At 38.4% G+C, this 18070-nt stretch overlaps 1 protein-coding gene across 1 annotated transcript in view; it reads right to left on the bottom strand.

Annotated features, from left to right (window-relative positions):
• Alg13 (ALG13 UDP-N-acetylglucosaminyltransferase subunit) overlaps positions 1 to 18070 on the bottom strand; it is a 79621-nt gene that overhangs the window by 40581 nt on the left and 20970 nt on the right. The window contains 3 exon segments of the mRNA XM_045140354.1: positions 14524 to 14596; positions 17245 to 17291; positions 17964 to 18014. Of these exon segments, the coding sequence (XP_044996289.1) occupies positions 14524 to 14596; positions 17245 to 17291; positions 17964 to 18014 (171 nt within the window).

Below are 18070 nucleotides of genomic sequence, written 5' to 3'. Positions count from 1 at the left end.
CAGAAGATTTTGAGTGTTCTCCTTCTATGGTTCTTTTACTTTATTTCCCATAACTAGACTCTCACTGAACCTGGAATGCATGCTACCACTTCTTAGTCAGATTTGCTAATTGGTGAACCACAGCCATTCTCTTGTCTCCTCCCTCCTCAGTGCTGGGTTTAGAGTCATAGACAGTCATATTCAGCTTTTTTACATGTGTGCAAACTCAGGCCCTCATGCTTGTGCAGCATGCACTCTTCCCCTCTGAACCATCTCCACAGACAAAGATAAAAATACTATGCAGTGGACCTGCAGAGATGGCTTAGTGGTGAAAGCACTTGCCTACAAACTAAGGAACCCAGTTTGATTCCCCAGTACCCACATAAGACAGATGCACAAGATGGTACATGCATCTGGAGTTCATTTGCAGTGGCTACAGGTCCTGGCATGCCCATATTCTCATTCATTCATTCACTCCATTCATTCTCTCTCTGTCATTGGCCTCTTTCTCTCTCTCAAATAAATAATTTTTTAAATGTTATGAAGTGATAATTGCATTTGCTATGGAAGATATACTCTTGTATTTTTGCAATAATTTTTTTCTTGTTTATTTGAATTTTTTTGAGGTAAGGTCTCACTCTAATGCAGGCTGACCTGAAATTTACTATATAGCCTCAGGGTGTTTTTCTTGTTTTTAAGGGCTGCTTTTGCCCCAATAAATTGGATTCATAACCTTCATAATGTTTCACAATATAATTTGAAGAACACTAAATCAATGAGAATCTGATGGCTTCCTATACTTCTAGCATCCTTTTATTTTATGTTATCTTGTCTTCTAGAAAAATAGGACAGCTAGCTTATTTTGACTTATACTGTGTCAGAAACTATTTCAAGCACTTTACCTATATGAACTAACTTTTCAAAAACCATCAGAGCACGTTAGTTAGTACAATTTTATTTTTATTTTGAGAGAGAGAGAGAGAGAAGCAGATACAGAAAAGAGACAATGGGTGTACCAGGACTTCCAGCCACTGCAAATGAACTGCAGATACATGCATCACCTTATCCATCTGGCTAATGTGGGTACTAAGGAATCAAACCAGGGTCCGTTGGCTTTCAGACAAACACCTTAACGGCTAAGCCATTTCTCTAGCCCTCATTAGTACAATTATAAAGATGAATAAAATCAATATAACTGATATGTGCACAAAATATAATGCACTATAAAAATCCATATCATGATATTTTTTTCATCTCTAAAGAAATGACAATTTTATAAGATTTCAACTTGCCTATTTTTACCATTTTAATTCTATGGAGTAGAGTATGACAAACCTTCCAGATACGAGGGGAGAAAACAATACCTGTTATGGACTCTGAAACTCATTTTCCTTCACAATTCTGTTATTTTGTAACATGTGTTTATTAATACCACATCTGGGGTATTCATACTTCCAACACTATATAAGTAGACATCTTAACTCAGTGTGATACACCACTGGCAGTGTCAGTAGGATAATACAAAAGACTTGAAATGTGTACCCTTAGTCACATTCATCTTTATTATGAATAGTAGCATAAGCTCATCTAAACAAATAATGCAGATTACTGATATTTAATGTAAATCTAATAAAAATTTACAATATCCTCTATATCTCTGTCAATTACTGTTGAGGATTTACTCTGGTAGATACTGATTTTGCCACTTGAGACTGACTAAGCAGTACATGTGACAAAGTTTATCTATAATCAAGGTACTTTTGGAGTTGGTGTGTTGTAATGGAAAACCAAATTGTATACTCCCTTTGGAAGAAAGGAATGAGAATTACACTTTTCATTCATTTAAAATATTTTAGTGCCTTTTATGAATAGCAGTAGTGAAGGAACAAAGAACAAATCATTTTCTGCTCTCAAAAAGCTTATAATCCCAATCACTCTTTATCTGCCTCCTCTCTATCTCTCTAATAAATATGTTTTTAAAGCAGGAAGCTGGGCATGGTGCACACACCTTTAATGTCAGCACTCACTCAGGAGGCAGAGGTAGGAGGATCACTGAGATTTCAAGGCCATCCTTACACCACAGCATCCTGGGCTAAAGTGAGATCCTACTTTGAAAAACAAACGAAAAAGAGCTGATAGAATGCTTACTGGTTAAGGCTCTTGCCTGTGGAGTCTATAAAGACTCAGGTTTGATTCCCCAGTACCCACATAAGCCAGATGGGCAAGGTGTCATTTGTACTGGCTACAGGCCCTGGTGAATCCATTCTCTGACTTCTCTCTCTCTCAAATAAATAAATAAAATGTTTTTTAAAGTTTATCATCTAGTTTAACGACTTATCCCACTTAAACAGAGCAATTTTGCACCCCAAGAGATGTTTATCAATGTCTGAAGATAATCTTGATTGATACAATATGGGTGGTGGAGGAATTCTGGCAGTGGCCAGAGAACACAACACACAAGACAGCCCAGAAACAATTTAATTTTCTGTCCCAAAATGTTGGGTGCCCAGGTTGAGACAAGATATATGACATTTTGATCATATGTATGCACAGTCTTGTGTTTTCTTTCACTTTACACTTATGCTTTTGTTTGTTTCTGACTCATTCTGTAGTCCCAGGCTGGCCTGAAACTCAAGATTGACCCCTCCTGAGTGCTAAGATTGAAGGCATGCACCACCACACCTGGCTACATTTATTCTTGATACATGCTGTATAGTTAAGAAATTTGGGGCTGGAGAGATGGCTTAGAGGTTAAGCGCTTGCCTATGAATTCTAAGGACCCCGGTTCAAGGCACAATTCCCCAGGACCCACGTTAGCCAGATGCACAAGGGGGCGCACGCCGTCTAGAGTTCATTTGCACTGGCTGGAAGTCCTGGTGCACCCATTCCCTCCCTCTCCCTCTCCCTCTCTCTCTCTCTCTCTCTCTCTCTCTCTCTGTCTGTCAGTCACTCTCAAATAAATAAATAATAAACAAAAAATTTAAGAAAAAAAGAAGAAATTTGCTTTCTATGCTACATGAGCTACTGGGGGGAAGTAGCCAACATGGGCAACAACCAGGGGTCTAAGCTGCTCAGAAGCAAGACCACAAGATGTACACACCAGTGTAATGGCGGCACACAGTCTGGGTGGGTAGCCAGTAGCTTTCGGATTCACTAAGAGACCACTCAGTGGAAACAAACCCATATCTAGAACTGGGAACCAGGTCAGAATTCTATCGAGACAATGATTATGCTTGCCAATGAAAAGCTCCTACTAGTCTTTAGCTAAAACAAGGGCTATATCCATCAAATTCTTCCTAAATCCGTAATGCTTATCCCATTTATTCCATGCTTAATTCACTCTCCATTGGAGAATCTATTTGTTTGTTTCAGAAGACAGTGACAAGACCCAAGGTGATAACCGACCCCTCACACTTCAGTCAAGGCCTACGTAAAATCACAAGATGAATTAATAGACAAGCAAGAGTGCTGCTTCCAGAGGCCCAGACCCCAGACAGTTAGCCTGTCTAGTAGTGTTGGAAAGTGCTACATCAGCTATAGGGGTGGGGAGGAGGGAGTAGCCAACAACGGTATGTGCAGACAGGGGTCTAAGCTACTCAGAAGCAACCATCCTGGTAAGATGTACACACCAATGCAATGGTGGCATAAAGCCTTGGGAAGTCACCCATGGCTTTCTGATTGGCTGAGATCCACTCAGTGAAAAGGAACCCATAGCTGGAACTGGGAACCAGGCCAGAATCCTATGGAGACAAAGATTATGCTCTACAATATGAAGTTCCCACTAGTCTTTGGATAAAACAGGGGCTACATCCATCAAATCTCCCTAAATAATGTGTATGTACTTTAACTTATATGCTTACTTCACTATCTGTTGAAGAATCTATTTTTAATTTAAAGAAGGCAATGAGGCCCAAGGAGATAAACTATCCCTTGCATGGCAGCCAAGGCCCAATTGAAACCACAGAGGAACTGGGAAAATGAGCAAGAGTGCTGTTTCCATAGTAAGCCTAACAATCAGCACACTAGGGTAAAGGAGACAGATGCTAAGGATACTAAACACATACAAAGGCAGAAATCCAGAGACTCCTCACAGCTCACTGATGTAGACTTATAACACCCACCACAGCTCAGAGAATTTTGCTGAAGTTGAGGCAGAAAGATTGTAAGAGCCACAGGTTTGGAGGTTGGGATGTCACATATTGCACCACCCCCACAGCAAAAAAACAAACAAACAAAAAAAAAAACTGGCAGCTGCTTTCACAATGCATAATCCTCAACCACATGGGGAATACCAGGAACCCTACTGAGGAGGACCCCTAGCAGAATAAGGGCAGAGAAGAGGGTACCAGCACATGATGCATCTAGACTAAATATGTTCTTAAATTTAAAAACAAAGGAATTTGTTTTTTGAAATTCTGTATCTTGTGTGATGAGCCAGGTATTGTATAAAAATGAGTACCTTTTAAGAAGTCTAATTTAGAAACTGGAAAGATAGCTTAGTGGTTACAGTTACTTGCTGGCAAAGCCTGATGGCCTGGATTAAATTCCACAGTAAACATATAAAGCCAGATGCACAAAGCGGTGCATGCATCTGGAGTTCATTTGCAGTGGCAGGAGGCTCTGACACACCTGTTCCCCACCCTTTCTCTTTCCTTGCCAATAAAAATATTAAAGAGGTCTAGAGCTGGAGAGATATCTCGGTGGTTAAGGTGCTTGCACGCAAAGCCTAAAGACCCAAGGTTCGATTACCCAGTACCCATGAAGAGCCAAATGCACAAAGTGGCACATGTATCTGGAGTTCATTTACAGTGGCAGGAGGCTCTGGCACCTTCCACCTACACCCCACCTGTATCAAATAAAAATATTCTAAGATAGAAGTCTAGGCTCATCTGGTTAAGATGGTGGTGTAGGAACCACGCCACAGCAGCCTAGGGGAGAAAAAGCCTCCCCCCAAAATAAAACAGCAAAATGCATTCTTCTTCTAAAAAGTAACATGTGTAAGAAATTGCCAACAGCAGCAGAGAAGTAGTAGAAATCCAGAGCATCTAGAACCCACATAGGCAGGCACAAGTGGCTCCAGCAGTGGCAGCACCAGGTCTACGGGGCCACAGCTGGTAAGGCTCAGGTTGAGCCACAGGAAAAGACAGGTGAGGTTATTTTCCATGCACACGGGAGCTCCTCACAAACTCAAGAAACATCAAGGCAGGACCACAATGGCCAACAAAGCAGCAATTCATGAGGTATAGGATAACATGGACCAGCAGGAGAACTAGAGCCACCATCCACAGCCTACCCTCCCAACACTGCCAGCGCAAGCAAAAGCAAGCACCAGAGTCCTGGGGAAGAGAGCTCACAGCACACAGCACCACGACCAGAGCAGCAATCCAGTGACGCAGCTGCCTACTTGAACCCACACAGCACACCAAAGAGGGACCCAATGAGGAATGCAGCATAACTGAGACCAAAATCATCCCAAAAGGTAACTGGGATTACACCAGGTCAGTACCCACCAAATAAACCTGGTATATAGGTTTGAATCCGAAGTCCTAATTGCACCTTCCATATCAGGATAAGTTATATGTTAAATCTAATGGATGGTCAGATTTGCCATTCTTAAATAGCCTACATTTTGGGCTTGTTATTTGTTGTTCCCTGATTTATAGTGGCTTTATTTCCTCTTCTGTTGCTCATTAGGGAAGGGTCTCAGTCAAAAGCTGACTTGGAACCCTCAATAGACCAGAAATCTTAAACCTCCTAGTTGACAGGATTAAGGTTGTGGGGCAACACACATCCTAAGGTACTGTGACTTTGTTAGAGGATCTGGTTGTCATAATAGCTACTCTTGCATAAATACTCTGTGCTGTTTTTCATTGAATGTGTGCATTGTTTAATTAAAGTTTAGAATCTGCCTGTATTTTGTTCCACTCAGCCTATGTGAATACTCTCATAGCAGGCAAACCCAACATCAAGGGTCTCTTTTGTAGATACTCTGAGAGCCTTAAGAGCCACACCAAGCACCTTAAGCTCCTACCATGAAGATATATAACATCAGATTGATTGATATATCTAATAATACTGCAGCTAATTAGAAAATCCAAGGGTTAAATTAATCCAAGATGCAAAAATATGTACATTGTAACACAAGAAACACCAAAATCAAAATGTTATAAATCCACAAAAAAGCATTAATGCATCAGAAGTGGCCACCAGTGAGAATGAGTTAAAGGAAATCCCTGAGAAAAATTTCAAAAGAATGATTATAAATATGCTCAAAGAAGTCAAAGAAGAAATCAAAGGAATCAAAGACAGAGGAAATCAATTTAATTAAATAAAGAGGTCAAAACAAGACATAAACAAGGAAACAAATAATAAAGAAAAACCAGTCAGAATTACTAGCAATGAAGAATACAGTCAATGAAATGAAAAAGTCTGTAGAAAATCTCACCAGTACAATGGATGAAGGAAAGGACAGAACTAGAAGACCAGTTGGCAGATCTGTCCAACAAAGAGAACAACAAACTATAGCACAGTATGAATTGGAATTTCAAGATATTCGGGACACTATGAAAAGATCAAACATAAGAATTCAGGGTAGTCAGGCATGGTGGCGCACGCCTTTAATCCCTGCACTTGGGAGGCAGAGGTAGGAGGATCACTGTGAGTTCAAGGCTACCCTGAGACTCCATAGTGAACTCCAGGTCAGCCTGGGCTAGAGTGAGACCCTACCTCAAAAAAAAAATTTTTTTTTAAAGAATTCAGTGCTAATGAAAATTAAAAATAAATAAATAAACAAACAAACAAACAAGAATTCAGGATATAGTAGAAGAAGAATTTCACTCCAAAGGCATAGTAGGCATTTTCAACAAAATCATAGAAGAAAACTTCCCCCAAATTGGGAAAGAAATGTCAATACAGATACAGGAATCCTTTAGAACACCAATCAGACAAAAACTGGAAAGAAGCTCTCCTTGCATATTGTAATTAAACTACCAGACATACAAACCAAAGAAAATGTATGGAAAACAGTTAGAGAAAGATCAAGTTACATACAAAGGCTAGCCATCAGGATCACAGCAGATTACTCATCTCAAGCTTTAAAAGCCAGAGAGCATGGAGTGAAGTTTTCCAAGTTCTGAAAGATAACAACTTTATCCTATAATGCTATCTATTCAAATAGATGGAGAAATAAGGGCATTCCACAAAAAAGCAGGCTAAAGGAGTATTTGAAGACAAAACCAGCTTTACAGAAAATACTTGAAAGGATCCTCCATGCTGAAGAGAAAGAAAAGCACACATAAGAAACCTGGAAAAAACAAACCATACTCAAATACTAGTTAATACAAGAGAGCAAAGGTAAAACTGGAAGAACTACCAAAAAAATGGCAAAAATAAATACACATCTTTCAATAATATCTCTTAATATCAGTGGCCTCAATGCCCCAACCAAAAGACATATAGATAGGTTTGCAGACTGGGTCTTCACTTTGTTGCCTCCAAGAAACTCACCTTTCTAGAAAGGATGAACACTATCTTAGGGTGAAAGGTTGGAAAACGGTGTTTCAAGCAAATTGGCCTAGAAAATAAGCAGGGGTTGCTTATCCTAGTATCTGACAAGGTAGACTTCAGTCCAACCTTAGTTAGGAAAGATAAGTAAGCTCACTTTATATTGATTAAAGGCACACTCCAAAAAGAGGACATTACAATCCTAAACATATATGCACCTAATATGGGGGTTCCCAACTTCATCAAACATATGCTATTAGAACTAAGGTCACAGATAACACCAAACACAGTTGTAGTGGGTGACTTCAACACCCCACTCTCATCAATTGACAGGTCATTCCGGCAAGAAAAAAACAGAGCACATGGAACATTCTCTAAAATAGACCATATATTAGGACACAAAGCAAATCTTAACAAATACAGGAAAATTGAAATAATTCCTTGCATTCTATCTGACCACAATGGAATCAAACTACAAATCAGTATCAAGAAAAGCCATAGAGCATACACAAAATCATGGAAAATAAACAATATACTAAGTGATGAATGGGTCAATGAAGAAATCAAGAAGGAAATCAAAAAATTCATAGAGTCAAATGATAATGAGAACACAATATATCAAATCCTTTAGGACACAATGAAGGCAGTCCTAAGAGGGAAATTTATAGCTTTAAGTACCTATATTAAAAAATTAGAAAGAAGGGGTTGAAGGGATGGCTTAGTGGTTAAGGTCCTTTTCTGCAAAGCCTAAGGACCCACGTTCAATTCTCCAGGCCCCACATAAGCCTTATGAACATGGTGCATGCATCTGGAGTTCATTTACACAGTGGCTAGAGGCCCTGATGTGCCCATTCTCACTCTCTCTCTCTCCCTCTGTCTCTAATAAATAAATAAAATACATCTTTAAAAAAAAATTAGAAAGAAGCCGGGCGTGGTGGCGCTTGCCTTTAACCCCAGCACTTGGGAGGCAGAGGTAGGAGGATTGCCGTGAGTTCGAGGCCACCCTGAGACTCCATAGTGACTTCCAGGTCAGCCTGGGCTGGAGTAAGACCCTACCTCGAAAAACCAAAAAAAAAAAAAAAAAAGAAAGAAGGGGGAGGGAGGGAGGGAATTAACATGGGATTTTTTTATAATCATGGAAAATGCTAATAAATTTTTTTTAAAAAATTAGAAAGAAAAACAAGAAATTAGAAAGGTCTCAAGTAAATGACCCAATGCTTCACCTTAAAGCCTTGGAAAAAGAAACAACAAGGCAAACTGAAAATCAGTACACTGGAAGAAATAATAAAGATTAGGGCAGAAATTTATGAAATAGAAACAAAAAAAATCCAAAGAAGCAATAAAGCAAAGAGTTGGTTCTTTGCAAGGATAAACAAGGCTGATAAACCCTTAGCAAATCTGACCAAAAAAAAAAAGAGAGAAGAAACAAAAATTAATAAAATTAGAGATGATAAAAGCGGCATCACAACAGATACCAGAGAAATTCAGTAAATCATAGGAACATACTATAAGAACATATAATTCACTAAGTTTGAAAATCTGAAAGAAGTGGATGATTTCCTTGATTTTTATGACCTTCCTAAATTAAATAAAAATGAGATTAATTACTTAAATAGACCTATAACAAGTATGGAAATCCAAGCAGTTATCAGAAATCTCCCAACTAAAAAAAAGTCCAGGCCCAGATGGATTCGCTGGTAAATTCTACCAGACCTTCAGGGAAGAACTAACACCATTGCTTCTTAAACTTTTACAGAAAATAGAAAAAGAAGGAATCCAGCCAGGCGTGGTGGCAAATACCTTTAATCCCAGCACTCGGGAGGCAGAGATAGGAGGATCACTGTGAGCTCGAGGCCACCCTGAGACTCCACAATGAATTCTAGGTCAGCCTGGGGTGGACTGAGACCCTACCTCAAAAAACCAAAAAAAAAAAAAAAGGAAAGAAAAAGAAGGAATCCTACCAATCTCCTTGTATGAAGCCAACATCACCCTGATACCAAAACCAGGCAAAGATAGAACAAAAAAAGAAAATTAGAGACCAATCTCACTCATGAACATAGATGAAAAAATTCTCAACAAAGTATTAGAGAAGGTTCTCTACCAAAAGTGAGAGTAGCTTTAATATATAAGTATGAACATTAAAAGAAGTGGTTACTGGGCAGTTTGATGAGCATATTATATACATTTAGCCAGACACCATCATAGTCAGGAACTTCAATACTCCACTATCATCAATAGACAGATCATCCAAGCAGAAAATCAACAGGGAAATAATACAGCTCAACAACATTATAGATCAACTAGACCTAATGGACACAACTTTCTACCACAACTCTCCAGAACACATATTCTTCTCAGCAGCCCATGGAACCTTCTCTAAAACAGACCATATATTAAGCTATAAAGCAAGCCTCCATAAATTCAGGAAAATTGAAGTACCTTCCTGCATCATATCAGATCGCAGTGCTTTAAGCTAGAAATTAACAAGAGACATATCAGGAACTCCTCCGGCTCTTGGAGTCTGAACACTTTCAAAAATGAATGGATTGTGGAAGAAATCAAAAAGAAATTTTACAATTCCTAGAACTACATATGAAAACACAACTTACCAAATCTTATGGGAAACAATGAAGGCAGTCTTAATGGAAAAATGCATAATGAAAAATGCATGCATAATAAAGACACCTAAAGACGTTGGAAAAACAAGAATCCAACCATAAGAGCTCCAGATGGGAAGAAATAATCAAGATCAGAGTAGAAAACAATTTAAAACAAAAACATCAATGAAACAAAGAATTAGTTCTTTGAAAAAATAAACAAGATTCATAAACCCCTAGCCACTTTGATCCAGCAAAAATAAAAATCTCAAGAAGGATTATGTACACCAAATTCTCCCTAAATTAATAATGCATATCCCATTTAAACTATGCTGGCTTAACTCTCCGTTGGAGAATCATCTTCTTTTTCAAAATATAGTGAGACCAGAGAGATATACTACCCCTCGCACTTCAGCCAAACCACAGCTGAAACCACAGAACTGGGGAGATGAGCAAGAGTGCTGCTTCCACGGTGAACTTGATAATCATTGTCAGGGTGAAGGAAATATACTCCTAGGAGCTCATCCATGAAGTAGACTTTTCTACAATGCATAACCCACCCCATAGGGAATACCTGTGACCCCACTGAGGAGGGTCCCCAACGGAATGGGGGCAGGGATGAAGGAAAAGAGGGCACCAACACATGATATATCCATATAAAATGTTGTTAATATATAATAATAATAATATATGAAAATCAAAAATAACTCAATAAGCAAAAGAATGAAATAGAAGAGAACCAAGACAAATACCATAGAAGGCTAAATAAATAATTTTAAAAAGACATGATCAAACATGGGAATGAATTTGAAGAGACACTAAGAAAGTCAAACCAAGAAATGAAAATGGAATTCAATAAAGAATGGGAGAAAGCCGGGCATTGGGAGGCAGAGGTACGAGGATAGCCATGAGTTCAAGGCCACCCTGAGACTACAGAGTTAATTCCAGGTCAGCCTGGACCAGAGTGAGACCCTACCTCGAAAAACCAAAAAAAAAAAAAAAAAAAAACACAATGGGAGAAAAAATTTTCACCAGGTATACATCTGATGAAAGTGTACCTAGAATATGCAAAGAATTCAAAAAAAAAAAAAAAACAGTCAAGTATGGTGGTACACACTTTTAACCCCAGCACTCAGAAGGCAGTGGTAGGAGGATAGCTGTGAGTTCAGGGCCAGCCTGAGATTTCACAGGTCAGCCTGGGCTAGAGCAAGACCCTACCTCAAAAAACCAAAATCGTCGGGTGTGGTGGTGCACGCCTTTAATCCCAGAACTCGGGAGGCAGAGGTAGTAGGATTACTGTAAATTCGAGGACACCCTGAGCCTTCATAGTGAATTCCAGGTCAGCCTGGGCTAGAGACCCTACCTCAAAAAAAAAATCAATTAACCTTCTCAAAAAAATGGGGCAGGGAACTAGGCGTGGTGGCACACGCCTTTAATCTCAACACTCAGGAGGCAGAGGTAGGAGGACTGCCATGAGTTCGAGGCCACCCTGAGACTCCATGTTGCATTACAGACCAGCCTGGGCCAGAGTGAGACCTGACCTCGAAAAAACAAAAAAAAAAGGGGGGGGGGGCAGTAAACTAAAGAGTCCTCAAAGAACAAAATACAGATGGCCAATATACATCTAAAATAGGTTTGACATTATTAGCCATCAGGGAAATAAAAATTAAAGCAAATTTGAGATCCCATCTCAGGTCAGGATGGCTATCATCAAAAAAAATCAAACAAGAGATACTGTTGAGGGAGAGTGCCAACTCATAGAGCCACTATGAAAATCCGTATAGAGACTCCTAAAATGCTGAAAACAGAACTACTATTAGACCCCAGCTATATTTCTTTAGGGCATATATCCTTTAAAAAAAAAAGTCTAAAAGGTGTGATGGTGCAAGCCTTTAATCCCAGCACTAGGGAGACAGAGGTAGGTGGATCTCCATGAGTTAGAGGCCACCCTGAGAATACATAGTTAATTCCAGGTCAGCCTGGACCAGAGAGAGACCCTACTTCGAAATATAATGTTGGGAGAAAAACTGAACAAATAGTTTAAAAATTTCTGGTAACAGGTTGGAGAGATGACTTAGCAGTGACATGCTTACCTTCAAAGCCAAAGGACCCCAGATTCAATTCCCCAGTACCCACACAAAGCCAGATGCAAAAGGTGGCACATGTAATGGCTACAGGCCCTGGTACACCTACTCTCTGTCTCTTTCTGCCCCCTCAAGTAAATAAATTAAATACTTTTATAAAAATTTCTGGGAAATACATAAGTATCTTAATAAATACTTTCAATTAATGTTTAAGGTTAACTATACAAATGTCTGAAACTCACTTAAAACTAGACCAAAAATGATGGGTTGGTGAATGGATAGGATGGATATCTAATAATTCAAGAATAACAAAATGTTAACATGAGACTTTAGGTAGTATTAGATATATGTATGCTCATTATAAAATACTTTTAACTTGTTTATATGTTTCTAATTTTTAAACAAATATTGAGAAAAGCTTCACTTGATTATTCTTTATAATAACAAGCCAATTCTTTAGTATGCTCTATTCTATGCAATCCACCACACCCAGCTCTAAGCAATCTTTATGCAACTCTAGTTTTATCTTTTAAGCACCACCTTCACAACATCCAACTACTTCAGTCCCAAAGGGTGTCTTGGGCTGAGGAGATGGCTCAGTGCTTACTATGCAAACATGAAGAGCTGAATACAGATCCTCAGAACTCATGTAAAATGTCATGTGTTATGCTGTGTGCCTATAATCCCAGCACAAGAAAAGCAGAGACAAGAACTCCCTGGGTCTGACTGGCAGCTGAACTGATGAACATTAGGTTCAAATGAGACCCTGTCTCAAAAGAATTAGGTAGATAGTGACACCTAACATTGACTTCTGGCCTACATACACCTTCATAAAGTGGAGGGCCCCGTGCTTCTTTCTATGCCTTTGCCTTGCCTGTAAGGGTTTTTCCTTAACAGACTATTCTCCATACCTATCAATTCATTTTTTAATAAGTCACTACCACCATGAAGCATTTTAAACCTGCTCTAAACAGCTTTTCCTTCTATGCTTTCTGTACATACTATTTATTATAAAACTTATTTCATGTCGGTTATTGTGGTGCACGCCTTTAATCCTAGCACTCAGGAGGCAGAGGCACAAGATTGTTTTGAGTTTGAGGCCAGCATGAAACTATATAGTGAATTTCAGACTATATAGTAAATTTCAGGTCAGCCTGGGCTAGAGCAAAACCCTACCTCAAAAAACTAAAAAAAAAAAAAAAAAAAAAAAAAATTCACTGCAATTAATAGTTTTCAACTCTATATATCCTTTCACTGAGTAAGTCCTTGGATAATAAAGATTCATTAGTCATTTTAGTATCCTCAGAGCTCATAAAAGTACTTGTTAATGCTATAGAAGCTTCATAACTTTGCTGGATAAACTAGATAGTGGTCATTGCTAAAGTAACTGGTATCCCAACTTGTACTTGAATGTTATCTCCTACTGTTTCCACTATCCCTGATACCAACATCATTACTTCAGTTCTTTTGCTGAGATTACTTACAGCATTATAAAAGTCCGTCTATCTATTCTTAACATGTCTAAAATGTTGCCAGAAGTGTATTCCATGGTTTGAAGACTTCTAAAATGCAAATACTGCATAGTTCCATATTCTCTAATTAAATATTGAAATTACTTTTTATTAAAGCCTTTTTTGCTAAAGAAAAACACTGTTGAAAGTCAATTTATTTAGCTGCTGTCAGTTCTCAACAAAACTACCTTGTAGTATTTTCTAAATACTTTACTAAATAGTAGAATCTGTGCCCTTGAAAAAAATTCAGACTAGTAAGAGAAAGAGAAGCAAATGTAAATATAAAGTGAGACATTTTATAATTATTTGAAAACTGATTAGGGGTATGAAATAGGAATGACAACTTCTGCATAGGTAGGACAGTTTATTTTTTTATTTTTATTTTTGGTTTTTCAAGGTAGGGTCTCACTCTAGCCCAGGCTGACCTGGAATTCACTATGGAGTCTCAGGGTGGCCTTGAACTCACGGCGATCCTAGAGGTAGGACAGTTTAAAGGAACTGACATTGAGGTACAAAGGAACAGAAAGTATAAAAGCTAGATAATATGGAAACATGATATGTATACCAGGACAATGAAATTAAACATTATCTTCTGGCCAATGAGAAGCCAACTAGGGTTTTAGGTGGTGTTCCTTTTCTATTACAGGAGAGTAATAAGAATAGATCTGTTTGGATAACATCAATGAGGATGACTGATGAGAAAGAGCCAAAAGCATATATCATAATTTAGACTATATTTATCTCATTAGTCAGGTGAAAAGGTTATTTCTTATATCCTGTCAAGCCAGTAGCATTATTCAATTTTATTTTTCATTATTCATTATTAAAATTATTCAGTAATCTCCTTACCTTGTCTTCATAGCCATTATCTGTAACAGGAGTTGGTGGTTTTCCAGGAGAGCGATAAAGAATGAAATCTCGACTATATAAGAAAGCAAAGGTGGGTAGGGAAAATAACTTAGTATAGTTACAGGAAAAATTACTTGTGCTTTTCAACTGCCTACCTTATTCAGATTAAATAAGTAACTTCATGTTCAGCCTGATGACTAGCTTAAAATCATCCTAAGAGCCTAAACAAATAGAAGCTAGCCATTCATATGACAAATGTATCTTCACTTGGGGGAAGAGTAATAAAACAAGTGATCATTGTATATGAGTTTGTGGGGAATCTCTACTAAAAAAAAAAAAAAAAAAAAAAAAGAGGTTAGAAAATGATTTACTCAGCATTGGTTTTATAGTCTGAAAGCAGGCCCAGACCACATATACCTGAGCAAGTAGACTATACTTCAATAAGGCTCTATCTGTAGACAATGAAATTTGAATATAATGTAATTTCCAACTGGCATGAAACATTCTTTTGATTTTTAATCCTTAAAAAAAATTTCACCTGAGATGACAGAGTTAATTCCAGGTCAGCCTGGACCAGAGTGAGACTACCTCAAAAAACAAAAAAAAATAAAAAATAAAAAATCAGGGCTGAGGATGTGACTCAGTGAGTAGTACTCCAGGCTAGAACGCACACACACAAAGTCCTGAGTTCTATCCCCAGCACGATATAAAACCAAGTGCGGTGTGGTAACACACACCTATAATCCAAGAAGTGGAGGAAGGGGCTGGAGAGATGGCTTAGTGGTTAAGCGCTTCCTGTGAAGCCTAAGGACCCGGGTTCTAGGCTTTATAGCCAGATGCACAAGTGGGCGCACGCGTCTGGAGTTCGTTTGCAGTGGCTGGAAGCCCTGGCACGCCCATTCACTTTCTCTCTCTTTCTCTCTGCCTGTTCCTCTCAAATAAATAAATAAAAATAAACAAAAAGCCAGGCATGGTGGTGCACACCTTAATCCCAGCACTTGGGAGGCAGAAGTAGGAGGATCGCTGTGAGTTCGAGGCCACCCTGAGACTCCATAGTGAATTGGTCATCCTGGGCTAGAGCGAGACCCTACTTTGAAAGAGGGAGGGAAGATGGTTCAATGGTTAAAGGCACTTGCTTGCAAAGCCTGACTGCCTGGGTTTGATTCCCTAGCACCCAGATAAAGTCAGATGCACAAAGTAGTACATGTATCTAGAGCTGAGAGTTCAAGGCCACCCTGAGACTACATAGTGAATTCCAGGTCAGCCTAAGCTAGAGTGAGACCCTACCTCAAAAAAAAAAAAAAAAAGTGGAGGAAGGAGGACCAGAACTTCAAGGTCATCCTCAACCACATAATGAGTGTGAGGCTAGCCTGTGCTCCAGAGACTGTCAAAAAAGAAATTCAGGGCTGGAGAGATGGCTTAGCGGTTAAGCGCTTGCCTGTGAAGCCTAAGGACCCCGGTTCGAGGCTCGGTTCCCCAGGTCCCATGTTAGCCAGATGCACAAGGGGCGCACGTGTCTGGAGTTCGTTTGCAGGGGCTGGAAGCCCTGGTGCGCCCATTCTCTCCCTCTCCCTCTGTCTTTCTCTCTGTGTCTGTCGCTCTCAAATAAATAAATAAAAAATGAACAAAAAAATAAAATAAAATAAAAAAATTGAAACATTCTTAGATCAAAGAACATAAAAAACTGTGTAGCAGGCTAGCTTAAAAGCTGATTCTTGATTTCAGTGACCTGTTCAACATCTCATTTGTAAATTTTACTGGATTTTATGAGAAAAGATCATAATGTAAAACACTGAATTGAACAATTCACCATCTCAGCATGCTGAGAACTGTGGAGTTTTATACACTCTTCAGAAGTAAGATTTCCACTATCCCCAAACCCATAGTACATTGCTATTTATCAAACTTTTGTTCCACTATAAAACTAAGAACTTTCAAATCAACAGAATGGTATTTTCTCATCTCCCTACCTCCATTATCATACTCCTAAAGACCCTTGAAGACTTCTCTTAATTTCCCCAGGAAATTATGATACCAAAAATGCACTGTGACCCTTTGAAGGACAAGAAACCACTGGAATATATATTATATTTTTTGCTCCTCCCAAACCAATTTCTCTATTGGATATATCACTTCAGTGAGATTGCATGAAAAATAAAGGACAAAGTTAAATATTCAACTATTTTTTAGAACAAATATCCTGATTTTCTACAGGAAATACAAGTTGCTAGGTATTTTGAGGGTTGGTTTTTTGTTGTTGTTGTTGTTTGGTTTTGAGACAAGGTCTCGCTTTTATCTCAAGATTGTTGAGATCAGACATGCACCAACATTCCTGGCTTCTTAAATTCCCTTTATTTTCCTATTAAAACAGACACAAATGCAAGAAGTAAGGACAAAATTAGTAACAATGTTCTCCAATCAAGAACATCAAGTTACCAGGCGTGATGGAACAAGCCTTTAATCCCAGCACTTGGGAGGAAGAGGTAGGAGGATTACCGTGAGTTTGAGAGCACCCTGAGACTACATAGTGACTTCCAGGTCAGCCTGAGCTAGAGAGAGACCCTACCTCAAGAAAAAAAAAAAAAAATCAAGTTACTTTGCTTAAACCCCTTCATTCTGCTTTATCAATGTAACCATTATCAAATTCTACCAGTCCTAAAAGGATTTTAACAGAAGCCCTACATACACACATTCATTCTCTCATTGTCACATGCAACTTACTTGTAAATCAGAGAAAGAGCTGTTATTTCCAGCTGGCCAGCACTTTCCTAAACACAAAAAGTACAGAGTTTAAAAAAAATTGTAACTGAAGAAGATTTTAGAAGCTCAACATTATGGTGCTGTTTAACATTGTTTTGATAAGAGCGGTTGCATATATAACACACTATAATGTTCTGAGTATTGCGATATGATAGCAACTCAACAATATAAACTGATCTCAAAACAATGAACCAAAAGAACCAATCAGCAATTAATAATGACAGTATGAGAAATTTAAATGGCATAATAGTTTAACTAGGACAAGACTATACTGGTTGTTGGGGATTGAGAAAATATGTTTTAAGTACAGAAAATGAAACAAATTTGATCACATAAAATTATTTTTAAATAAACAATGGCTAGGGATTTTACTTCCACATAAAAGGAAGATAACTACAAATCAAGTGAACTGTTTAAAACACATAAAAATATTAACATCCCCATCCCCATTAAAATGAGGCTTTACAATTTCTCAGTATGTCCTTTCTCCCAGTGTGTACCTCCAGAAACCTTCAGAAGAGATTATTACAACAGTTCTTAATAATCAGCTTTTTTCACTGTTACTGTTTCAATTCAACACAGTTGGCTACTTAGGAAAATATCTTGGATCTGGTTATAGACACACAGAAAAAGGGATCATTTAGATTACCATTTCATAACATTCCCATATATAATCTTACCTTGGGATCTCCCAACCGCTCTAGGTATTTCTCAAAAGATCCTTCCACAAACTTAAAAATAAAACAAACTTGACTTTATATACAGCAGGACTAAGAACTGATTATAT

The sequence above is a fragment of the Jaculus jaculus genome, chromosome X, assembly GCF_020740685.1.
Source record: "Jaculus jaculus isolate mJacJac1 chromosome X, mJacJac1.mat.Y.cur, whole genome shotgun sequence".
NCBI lineage: Eukaryota > Metazoa > Chordata > Mammalia > Rodentia > Dipodidae > Jaculus > Jaculus jaculus.
The sequence above is the reverse complement of the archived record's forward strand: the minus strand, read 5'-3'. Positions and strand labels throughout refer to the sequence as shown.